Here is a 12,065-nt window from a genome sequence, read left to right on the forward strand (position 1 = left end):
AGAACTTCGAAAAAGACTCATGATGCCAGAGATACGTTAGAAATTTGAGGCGCGACTTCAAAGACGATATCTACCGATGAACTTAAAACGTCGTTTATCGGCTCAATCAATGCTTACGGAGTGATATAACTATGTATTCTTCAATTTTGTGCTCTTAGGTAATGTTTGCTGCCTATACAGCAGAACTGAAGGCGAACTCTGTGGAGCGAGTAGAATGTGTGTTTTTCGAAGTAGATAACTATTCGCGCTCCTCTGTACGTTTTTTGCCTATGCGGCCAAATTGAAGGCGGACCTTAAGTTAACAATATCTGTCAATAGATTTACGCATAGGCCATTGGTTTAGCAGTGTTTATAGTGCGTGAAGTTTTTAACCATGAAATCGATTCTTTAGCAATTTGTGGAGCTTAAAAATACCGTGACGATTTGGACCGCGTTCAGCAGAAGGGAACCTAGACACATCAGCCATTACCAAATTTAACTGAGCAATTCAATTTTTTACAAGAGAACGTTTGCGCGTATTCATTTGAAAATGTTAAGGAATTTGCTTCATTCTATGCAGAAAATGTACTGAAAGCAACAGAAAATCCCTACGACCGTCCTCATGTAAAAAATTAAATCGTCCAATGAAACTTGGCAATAACTGATGTGGCTTCGTTCGTTTCTGCAAAACGCGGTCCATTTACCAGACAATTAAACTTTCGTAAAGACTAAAATTGATATCATTATGAGTCATAAGAAGAAAAAAGGGAAAACGATCAACAAGATAAGATTTTTTTTTTAAATAAGTAAAAATTTAACAGATCCCTGGTAAAAATTGGCAGTAGAATCTGTGTTCCAAAATACCATAGACCTACGGCCGGCTGTAAGATTTCCAATAGCTTCTATAGCCGGCTACACAATTTCTTATAGCCTTTTGTAGCCGATGGCGATTGAGCAACTCACAGCCAGGTGATAAAGTGCTAAACGCCACTAATTACGGATGCTAGGACTTAGTGAGTTTTTGGACCACTGCTCTCTTTTTGGGCCGTAGTATCTTGATTTATTTTGCGAAGAAAGCTCCGTACTTTTGATGGATGCCTGCCATTCCTAATATATTAGATTCAGTTTCGTATGATGCTGTGCAGGTGTAAAATAGTTGCTTCAAGCGCCGTTGCACGCTGCGGCGCGGCAGGCGGGCAGCCAGCGCGAAACGCGCATTGGCGCCTACAAACCTAACAGGGATACTTCACGCGTTGCGCAATGCGTGAAGTATCCCTGTTAGGTTTGTAGGCGCCAGTTCGTCGCCGCTCCGCTTTGTGTTAGGCTCTAATATTTAATCTGGCGGAGTCAGCGTTATTCAACTCATGATTTTGAAATGTTTGCACGTCCTGTATGGATTATTATTCTCGTTTTAATTGATGAGAAAAAAATATGTATTAAAGGAAAATATAACGTGTGTTTTGTAAATATTAAGGTGGTTCCGTATCAAACTTAATGATTTCCAAAGCACACGAATTTCTACACAATTTCTTATAGCCTTTTATAATCGATGGCGAAAAAGCAACAGCCAGGCGATAAAGTGCAAAGCCCGGCTATAGGAACTATAGCCCGGCTGCATAATTTTTTATAGCTTCGTATAGCCCGGCCGTAGGATTTTCTCCGCATTCTACAGCCAGCTATATGATTTTCTGTAGCCTTCTTTAGCCGGCTATAAGAATTCCTATGGTATTTTGAAACGCAGCTCTTATCGCCAATTTTTACCAGGGATTTTATTTACAGTCAGGGAGAAGAAGATCGCTTCGATGCCTCATATCCTAATTCGTCGTGATGATGAATGAATGCTGAATAAGCTAAATTGCTACTCTGCCGCGCTAAGAAAGAACGCCGTATGAACATTCTAGAGTTGCCAAATTTCCTTGATAAAACATGTATTTTTGACGACATTCATGCACATTTCTCTTTGAAATTTTCAGATATTTTAGATCAAATTGCGTACGAAATTGTCGGCAATTTTGCAAAAAAATATTCTCAATTTTCCCTGCAAATTTGGTATTCATCGAAGCAAATTTGGCAACATCTGATGGCTCATACGGCATTCTTCCCTAGCACGGCAGTGCTGGGAATGAAATAGGTTCAGAAACTACTCAATTTCTTCTCATTCCGCGCGAAGAGAGACCTTCGACGGGTGCTCGCGTAAAAATAGCGATGTAATAAAAAGAAAACAAGTTTTCATGACTATTTCACGGGCAAAAATAAGTGCTTATCAATCAGTTTTCGGTGATTTCACTCTAGTCTATCCTGTCTCTTGAAGTATTATCTGTGTATCTTTCTCTTTTTCTGTAACTCTTTATTTTTTTTCCTCCTCCGCATTTTTCTGCGCGCTTGTGCTCTTTATCTCTTTAACACGTGTCATCTTTCTTTTAGTATTATAGCTCTTTTCCCTCGATCTTTTATGGCAGCTTAAAGAACTATTAAACTGTCATCCTCATTTAAATTTAGTGTTGTTTAAGGTTAAATTCGACCTGCATTGCGGTGAATCAGAGTTGGCTCGGTGGAACAGCCATGTGCGTTAATTTTACTTTGTTTATTTTATCGATTATCTTTCCTCGAATCGTATAATCTGTGAAAGGTTAAAGCTATTTTTTTCAGTACACGAGTTCATATTTATCATTGATCGGTTTAATGGAAACTTCTCTGTAGCTTTGGAGGTAGAAAGCAGTTCTCACAATATTTGTTTACATATTTTTGTTATGAGTAGATTAGCATCTCTGATTCTTGCAAATAGCGATTTGACTCGTCATTGGTCGTTACTTATTAGTGCTAATTTCATTTTAAGCAAACCATATCTTGGCTTCTGTAATTCACGCATTTATTTTTGGAAGATCAAGTTTTCAGCCAGCTCCATTTTAGTTCTAAATTGGACTACAATCCATTTTCCCATGAATGCACTTTACGAAAAAAATGTTCTTGAGAAAAATGTTTTGAGAATGTTCTTTAAATTATTTTTAGCATCATAGAGACGGGAAAAATCCACCCTTGGAGGAACGTCTTTTTTATCCGCGCATTCATACTTGGATTTACTTTTGCAAGAAGGAATCAGAAGAATATCGATGATGCTAAGATTGTGCATTTTCATCCTTTGCAATAAAATTACTGAAACCATGAAAAAATGTGAAATTTACATTGTAATTTTGTCTTAAATTTACTGTTTTTAGCGAGTAAAATAAAAACTGTTGATGGATAATCAGGGTTTTCTTCCAAGACAAAAGAAGTTCCACTATCTTAGCAACATTGCAATGCTCCTGGTTCCTTTTTGCAAAATGCAATCCACTTTCTTTGGTCTTTTAAGGGATTTACTACGTGTTTAATTGACGCGACAAACAACGGTCAACGATCGGGAGAGAATGTCCAATAATTGGACGTATTTCTACCAAACGGAACTATGTGCATTTAAACATGAGCCCTGAGACCCATAAGAATACAAGTATAACAGGGCTCACGTCATAATGCACATAGTTCCGTTTGATAGAAATACGTCCAATTGTAAGTGCCAACCTGCACGTCCATCGAGTCGCTGGGCGCAGAGGTTGCCGTTGGCAAGTGTAATGGAGCAAGGTTGGACCCGATTGGACCACTGGACCACCATGGTCATCGTCTTCCAGATCTTTCTATGCCGGGTTTGCCGTGTGCAATGATGCACCCCACATCGATAACAAGCAGGAAAACAATAAACATCTCCTCCCATTCGAATTCTCCAAAACTATCGCGTACATACTGTCATCTATGCTATCGTTCTAAGGAAGAACGCCGTATGAGCCTTCAAACGTTGCCAAATTTCCTTCGACAAAAACCGAATTTACTGAGAAAATTGTGAATATTAATTTCCAAAATCTTCAGACTATTTTGTACGCAATTTAATCTAAAATATCTGAACACTTTAAAAAATGTGCATAAATATCGTCAAAAATACATGCTTTATCAAGGGAAATTTGGCAACTTTCGAATGTTCATACGACGTTATTCCTCGCACCTCACACCAATGATATCAAGGAAAACAATAAACGTCTCCACCCATTCGAATTCTCCAAAAAATTAGCTCAAAAACCTACTTCCTAAGTAGCACAGTGCAATAAAATTAATGTAATAAAATTGCAATTTTTTACCATGAAATTACGATAATTTTACATCATTTGGTCGATGAAGGCCGATTTTAAACGATCAATTTTACATCTATCAGAAAGACAGACAACTTGCAATGCAAAAAACAAATTCCACAATGAGGTGTCCCTTCGATCAGTAGATAGGCAACTTACATAACACTCCGATGAAGTAGCAATAAGTTTACCATGTAATTGCAATTTATTTCACTGTGCTGCTTGAGTGTCATCTATTTTGGAAAAACAGCTCCATCCTTCTTAATTTCACTCGGAACTAACAATCCTTGGAATATATAATAATTCCTGTGACTCTATGCTCGATAGCCTAAGGATTCTCGTAACCTACTTTTTTGACGGCGTGCAGCGATAGATTTATTTTTATTGGTATTCATCATGAATTGCTTTGATCTCCATTCTATTTAATTACCTTACTACAGTGACCTTAACCTTAGCACCTACAAATCTAGATCACATACGTAACGAGTTTCACATGAGTTGGTGTCTTGAATTACCTCACTCACATCTTTGAAATAAAACATGATCCAGAGTATTTGCTGATTATTCGCGATTTTTCCCACTCTGGGAGGCAGTTGTATATATATGCAATATCCCAACATACCTTAAAACCTCGGAAATTTTGAGAGTAATGTTGTAACATTGGAACGTACCCGCGGTAGTGTGATGGCGTTCTCGAGCCCAAAGTTTCGTACATCCCTAAAAGCGAAAATTGGCCAGAAAGAGAGAGGGAGATCGGAGAGCCTTCTCTCTCCCTCAAAAAAACCACGTTACGTTTCAAAAATTCCTGCTCGTATCAACCATGAATATTTCCTCTGCCCTAATTAAAAACTTGAAAATACCGCAAATATGATAAAAGCTCGTTCTTCGAGCAGTTAAGCCTTTTTATCATACGCCAAATTTCCACACCGCCCATTCCCATGAACGGAGCTGATGAGAGGCTAAGGTGCGCCCCCCCCCCCCCCCGAAATTTGAAATAGTATCATCTATAATCATAGATTGTAAAGCCATAGCACTGGCCCAAACATAATTGAAGAACTTGAGGGGCAAGCGAAATAAGAGCAGTTTTTGAAAAAATTGAGGTATCAATGATTTCAACTTTCTTTACGCCGCACAGTGGATCGAGTCAATTGGAGATGTCGGACAAAATTTGGAAACTTTAAGCACTTATAACTCCGTTTATTCAATACTTTGAGGTTTTAAAAGTGGTTCCGTTGAATTTCTTGTGAAATTTTCTTTCAGTAGCATCCCTTAAAATTAAAATTTTGACGAAATTAACATAAAAATTTGCAATTATAGTAAAAAATGTCATGCTCAACCTCTCTAATTGACTCGATCTACTGTGCGCCATAAGGCTCTATGTAAATTTGATATATGCCGCCAGTATATGCCATTGGTTTCCTTATTCAGAGAGGTGCTTTTACAGAGGAGCCAGGGTTCCTTATTGCAAGATGTAATCCAACTCTACAATCCTGTTGCATAGGAAGTATCGAAAATGTGTGTTGGCTCCTTTCTAATAAACTCGGTCCAAATAGGACAGGAAAAGGCAGGGACAAGGTTGAAAAACACAAAAATTTACAAAACACGAGACGTTTCGACCGGTCTCAAATTTTGCATTAAGGAACCACTATATTTCTTTAGAAACAACGTAGATGCCATTGGTTTCACTCTGCAGAAAGGCGCTTTTATAGAAGAGCCAGAGATAGTGATTTTCTGGCTATTTCTATCCTGACTATTTCTGACTCATTTTAGAAACAACGTATATGCCATTGGATTCCCTATGCAGAAAGGTGCTTTCATAGAAGAGCCAGAAATAGTGGTTTTTCTGGCTACTTCTATCCTCACTATTCCTGGCTCATTTCAGAAACAACGTATATGCCATTGGTTCCCCATGCAGGAAGGTGCTATTATAGAAGAGCCAGAGTTCCTCATTCCAAAATGCACGGAGAAAAAAACCTCGTGCGCGAGACCCGAAGTTTAGGTCATATTGATCTCTGAACACTTTCAATCTTTTCAGATTGAGCATCTGAACACTTTAGGTCTAGCTAACGAGGTTCGGATCACACATCTGAAACTTCAGTTCTTACATCTGAAGTACTTATTCAGGTGTGAGGACCGAAGTTTTTTGGATGTGAAAACCGAAGTACTTCAGATTTAAGAACTGAAGTTTCAGATGTGTGATCCAAACCTCGTTAGCTGGACCTTACGTGTTCAGATGCTCAATCCGAAAACTTCGAAGATCCATATGACCTAAACTTCATTCGGGTCTCACGAACGAAGTTTTTTTCTCCGTGTAGAAGAGCCAGAAATAGTGGTTTTTCTGGCTATTTCTATCCTGACTATTCCTGGCTCATTTTAGAAACACCGTCTATGCCATTGGTCCCCCATGCAGGAAGGTGCTTTTATAGAGGAGCCAGAGCCTTTGCAAAATGTAATCCAATTTCACGATCCTGTTGCATAGGGAGTATACGCACCATGGTAGCTGCCATCCTGGGGGGCTGCGGCTTTCACTAAATGCGCCGTAATATATACCTAGACAAAAAGACAATTTGGCCCCTATAAAATCTTCAATGGCGCCTAAAAATCGGGCTTGATGTGCCGCATGGCTCCTAAAACTCAAAGGTGAGTTTCGAACACTGTTAGCACGGCAGTTCTACGATCCTGTTGGATAGGAAGTATACGCACCATGGTAGCTGCCATCCTGGGGGGCTGCGGCTATCCTTCGTCGGGGGACCTGGGCGGGGGTCACTGCACGTGGGGGCGGTTGGCGGTTTCCGGGTCGGGCACTGGAGGTCACGATCGCGGGGCGGCGGCGACGAGGATCGGAAGCTGTCGAGGTGCGCACTGAGGACTGACCGGGGACAACGGCGAGTCAGGTGGATTCGAGTCCGCGGTGCGTCGGGGAGGAACGCGATCGGATCGGATCGGCTCGGGAGCGCGGACGCGTGAGGCGGATTGCGAGAAGATCAAAGGTGCACTTGCTCCGGCTTTTAAAAGGAATTAGCCACCGCGATGGCAGCCGCCGCACAGTGGATCGAACCAATAGGAGAGGTCGGACAAAATTCGGAAACTTTAAAAGCATGTATCTTCATTAATATGCAATTTTGATGTTTTAAAAATAGTTTCATTGGTTTTCTCTTAAAATTGCCCATGAAAAAGCACCCCTTAAAATCGAAATTGTGATGAGATAAACATAAAATTTTACAATTTTTGTCAAAATTCTCATGTCCGACTTCTCCGATTGACTCGATCCACTGTGCGCCGCTCCGGATCGCATCGGGGCCGGGGGGATCCGAGGCCTTACGTAACCCCATCTCCGCCGAGCTCCGTTACGTAACCCGAGTGCGGATTATTTATTTATTTACGCGCCCGAGACGCTTATGTATCCGCCGGGATCTTCCCAGGAGCCCTGCAAGAGTACCGTGTTGGCGAAAAAAGAAAAGAAGGTGGGTGGGAGGGGCGAAAAATTATTAAGATTGACAGAAAGTAATCGATAAAAAAAAAACCCTTCGGAAAATCTCGAGAAACGTCCTGAATTAGATCAACCACGGACACTCATTTGTCCGCCAGGATCTCCAGAGAGCCCTGATTGGTACCCTGGGCATGAGCGATTTTTCAACGAAAAAAGAAAGAAAAGAAAAGAAAAGAGAGGAAGGGGGGAAAACGTTGATAAGAGGAGGCAAAACGTACTAGAGAAATCTTGAGAAATACCATACTATAGATGAACTTCAGTCACTTACTCATCCGCTGGGATCTTCTCTAGGAGTCGTGACCGGGCAAGTACTATGTTGGCGAATTAAGAAAAATAAAGATGGGGAAGGAAGGGGCGAAAAATTGATGAGAGGAGGTAAAGTGTACTCAGAAAAGAGGTGGAAAAACTTGGAAAAATCTCGAGGAATACCATACAATAGATCAACTGCAGACACTTATTTATCCGCTGGGATCTTCTCTAGGAGTCGTGACCGGGCAAGTACTATGTTGGCGAATTAAGAAAAATAAAGATGGGGGAGGAAGGGGCGAAAAATTGATGAGAGGAGGTAAAGTGTACTCAGAAAAGAGGTGGAAAAACTTGGAAAAATCTAGAGAAATGCCACATAATGAATCAACGGCAAACACTTATTTTATCCGTCGCGATCTTCCAGGGAGTACTGATTGGTACCCTGGACAAGAACGCCATTTCAGAAAAGACAGAGGAAAAAGATGGAGGAGAAAGGGACAAAAACTTATAGAACAAGTCAAAATGCACCCGAGTATGACGGGGAATAACTTAGGAAAATCTCGAGAAATAACCGCGGTAACTTACATATCCGCCGGGATCATCTCTGCGAGTCGTCGCTGGGCAAGGGCGTCCTTTCAGAGGAAAAAACATAAAAAAAACGGGAGAAAGGGGCAAAAAATTTATAGGAGGAAACACAATGTACTCAGGGAGAGTGAAAAAACTTCGGAAAATCTTCAGAAATGCCCTGAAACAGATCAACCACGGACACATTTTTATCAGCAAGAATCAAGCAAAAGCGTTATTTCAGCGAAGAAAGGAGAAAAAGATGGAGGAGTAAGAGGCAAAAAATTGATAAGAAGAGACAAAATTTTCTCAGAAGGAGGGGAAAAATTTTCGAAAAATCTCAAGAAACGCCATATAACAGGCCAACTGCAAACACTTATGTATCCGTCGGGCGATCTTCCAGGAAGCTTGATACCCTCGGCAAGATCGCCAGTTCAGCGAAAATGGAGAAAAAAGATGGAGAAGGAGGAAGGGGCAAGCAATGATAATAAGAGCCAAGCATACAGCGTTTTCTAGGAAATTTATACCCGCTGGACGAAATCCTGGATGCGGATTTTCAAGACTACTTACTTCCATTACAAATCCCTTGAAATGGAGATGTTGCATTGGTGAGGAATTTGCGATTTGACTGTTGATTCTCATGTAAAAAGTTCGCGAGAAACACGATGGCGCCACTGGTTTTCTCTGAAATCAACTCCCAAGCTCAAAAAAAGCTCTCAAGTTGAGGCCAAAATGGAGGGATATCCCACCCTACCCTGAGAGTCCACCTCTACATCAAGACAAACTCTCCATGCAAAGATAGGGAGCAAATACATTAGCAGGGTTGTCGTGTTTTCAGTTTTAGAGTGCCCAAGTAAAGTGGCAGCCCTGTCAATGTATTTGCTCTCTATCTTTGCATGGAGAGTTTGTCTTGATGTAGAGGTGGACTCTCAGGGTAGGGTGGGATATCCCCTGCGGAACTGCACCCGAAAAGAATGTAAGGAAACGGGGGACAAAGCTCCGAGACGGTAACCGGAGGAGTAACCGAAATCACCGGGTATAAAATTGAAGGAGCGTCTTGCGTTCTGTTACCCGTCCTCGTCACCGACACTGATGACGTCAGCGGGAGAAGAGAGATCCGGTGTGTCACCTTCAACGCACTAATCAAGTCACCCCCACCAATTCCTTCGATCACTATTTCGTCAAATTCGACTGTTTTTGGTTTCGCGCTGTTGGGATCTAGCAAGTCGGATAAAAGCCCAGAGAAAAAAGGTGTCCAGCCAACGTTGACACAATATTACTCACCGTTTTAACAATTATATTTTATATTAAACTATTGCGTCGATATTTAAAGAATATTGTGAGAGTCAGCATTTAAATAAAAGTAGCAAAATATTCTTATTTGGATTTTTACAAGCATCATATAAAGAGAAAATGCTCGAAAAATATTGAAGAATTACGGAGTGAAACAGTTTTCAGGTGAATAAGAGGCCAACTTTTAAAAAATTATAGTAAAATACTCCAAAAATATCAGTATTAAATCCTACAATAATAAATTAATGTTAATGTTTTAACTCTGGCTCAAATCCGACATGCATATCACTTAATAGGCACGTGTTTGGCACAATTTTGGGGATTTTTAGACAACAATTTTGTCTCGTCGTGTTTTCAGCCTTGTTTCCCCTATTGTTTCAAATTCATCAGCAATAAGACAAAGATAAAATACGGCCTTTATACGAGTAGTATACTCAGGAATCAAGGAATATACACATCAAACTTTAGTTTGTTTACAAGCAAAGTGTTAAATTCATCAAATTATCGTCTGCTTGCAATTCGCCTTCAATTTTCCCGCATAGGCAATAAACATACCAAGGAATTTCACATTGTTATTCTGCTTGAAAAACTAAAAAATATCTCGCTGCATATTGGCGGTGAAACTGCCGTAACGCATTTTTCGATTTAATGACTCGTAGTTAGTAATGCTCCTGGATCTGGTAAAATTTCGGGAAGAAATGCGATAGATAAAAATGCAGTGGCCTTTATAGACTTTTCGTCTGAATTTATTTATAAAAATAATAATAATAATAATCAATAATAATTACATATAATAATATAGACCAGTTGCATCAACTTTTCAAGGTGATTGAAGAGGTCAGTGATGATATTGGCATGATGCTTGGAGTACCTAAATGCGCGACGCTCCATATAGAAAACGGCGTTATAGTGCGGTGAGGATGGTTTTTGTGACCAATTCTGGTGACGTCATCATAGCTTGACAATGGAGGATGCTTATAAATACCTTGGAATGTGGCAGAGCTCTTCCATCCAGAAGGTGAGAGTCAAAGAGCACCTGGTTAACACCTTCGTTGATCGGCTGAGTGCGATACTTAAGACCTCTCTAAACTCAAAACATACGACCAAGGCAATCAACACCTTCGCCATTCCTGCGTTAGCGTACTCATTTGGCGTTGTCCCATGGTTGACACGGAGCTTGAGGGGCTTAATAGGAAAGTCAGAACCTTGATGACCAAGTGGAATAAGCATCACCCAAGAGCCGCGAAGGAGAGAATACACATCCCCCGCAAACAGGGGGGAAGAGGTATCCTTGATGTGAAGGAGGTCTGCCACAGCCAAGTCCGTAACCTGCGAAATTACTTCCTCAGTAGAAACGACAGCACTTTGCACGCTGCAGTAAATGCCATAGATAAATCCTACACGCCTTTGCGCCTCGCTTGTCACGATCTGAATGAAGAACAACCCTCAGACCCAGTTGCTGGCCAGTTGGAGGCATGGGCCTCCAAGCCGCTGCATGGACGCTTTTATCATTCAGTTGCGCAGGATCATGTTAGTGAAGGAAAGTCTTTCTTGTGGTTATCGAAAGGGCAGCTGTATCCAGAAACGGAAGGATTTGTTCTCGCAATACAAGACCAAGTGATCAGTACCAGGAATTACAAGAGATATATACTGAAGGAGAAGATCGAGAGCGATAAGTGTAGGAAGTGTAATGCTGCATCCGAGACAATAGATCACATTACATCTGGTTGCGCATTGCTTGCAGGGAAGGAATATACCGAGCGGCATAACAACATGGCTAAAATTATACATCTAGCGCTGGCCAACGATCGAGAACTATGTGATACTGCTGAACCCTACTACAAATATTGCCCAGCCACGGTCCTGGAGAATCAGCGCTTCCGGCTCTATTGGGATAACCCGATCCTAACCGATAAAAACCATCATGGCAAACAGACCGGACATAGTGCTTGTTGATAAGCGAGATCGCACCGCTTACATCATTGATATTAGCATCCCTAATAATCATAACTTGGAGCTGAAGTATCAGGAAAAGATGGTAAAATATCTGCCCTTAGCTGCAGAAATGAAGCGATTATGGAACCTGAATATTGTTTGTATCAAGCCCCTGATAATGTCAGTAACGGGGATAGTTCCAAAAAGTTTAGTTCAACATCTTCGAGACCTCGGAATAAACAGTTACCTGCTTCATTCAATGCAGAAGTCCGTCGTTATAAGCACGTCAAGTATTGTCAGGTCGTTTCTTAATATCGAATAATTTTTTTGATTTCGCTTAAAATTTAATTTTTTTAAATTTTTTTTTTTTTTTTTTTTTTTTTTTTTTTTTTTTTTTTTTTTTT

General features: G+C 40.7%; 2 protein-coding genes across 3 annotated transcripts in view; one reads left to right on the forward strand and one right to left on the reverse strand.

The window, feature by feature from the left end:
• Nucleotides 1-7,110, reverse strand: part of LOC109034248 (pyridoxine/pyridoxamine 5'-phosphate oxidase) — a 34,292-nt gene extending 27,182 nt beyond the window's left edge. The window contains exon 1 of one of the 2 annotated variants that reach the window (XM_019047288.2): nucleotides 6,837-7,110. In XM_019047288.2, coding sequence (XP_018902833.1) covers nucleotides 6,837-6,851 — 15 coding nt within the window. In that variant the 5' untranslated portion in view covers nucleotides 6,852-7,110. Of the gene's footprint in view, nucleotides 1-6,625; nucleotides 6,782-6,836 lie in introns of those variants that run through there. The other variant, XM_072303381.1, reaches the window with a different exon arrangement.
• A 3,777-nt stretch (nucleotides 7,111-10,887) lies between these two features.
• On the forward strand, nucleotides 10,888-11,682 carry LOC140225270 (uncharacterized). Its single transcript, XM_072303548.1, has one exon. It carries the CDS (start codon nucleotides 10,888-10,890, stop codon nucleotides 11,680-11,682), a length of 795 nt encoding a protein of 264 aa, XP_072159649.1.
• Nucleotides 11,683-12,065: the final 383 nt, after the last annotated feature.

The sequence above is a fragment of the Bemisia tabaci genome, chromosome 8, assembly GCF_918797505.1.
Source record: "Bemisia tabaci chromosome 8, PGI_BMITA_v3".
NCBI lineage: Eukaryota > Metazoa > Arthropoda > Insecta > Hemiptera > Aleyrodidae > Bemisia > Bemisia tabaci.

What these genes read in the sequence shown, in the direction of transcription:
- LOC140225270 (XM_072303548.1), top strand. Translation starts at nt 10,888, where the DNA reads ATGGTTGACACGGAGCTTGAGGGGCTTAATAGGAAAGTCAGAACCTTG.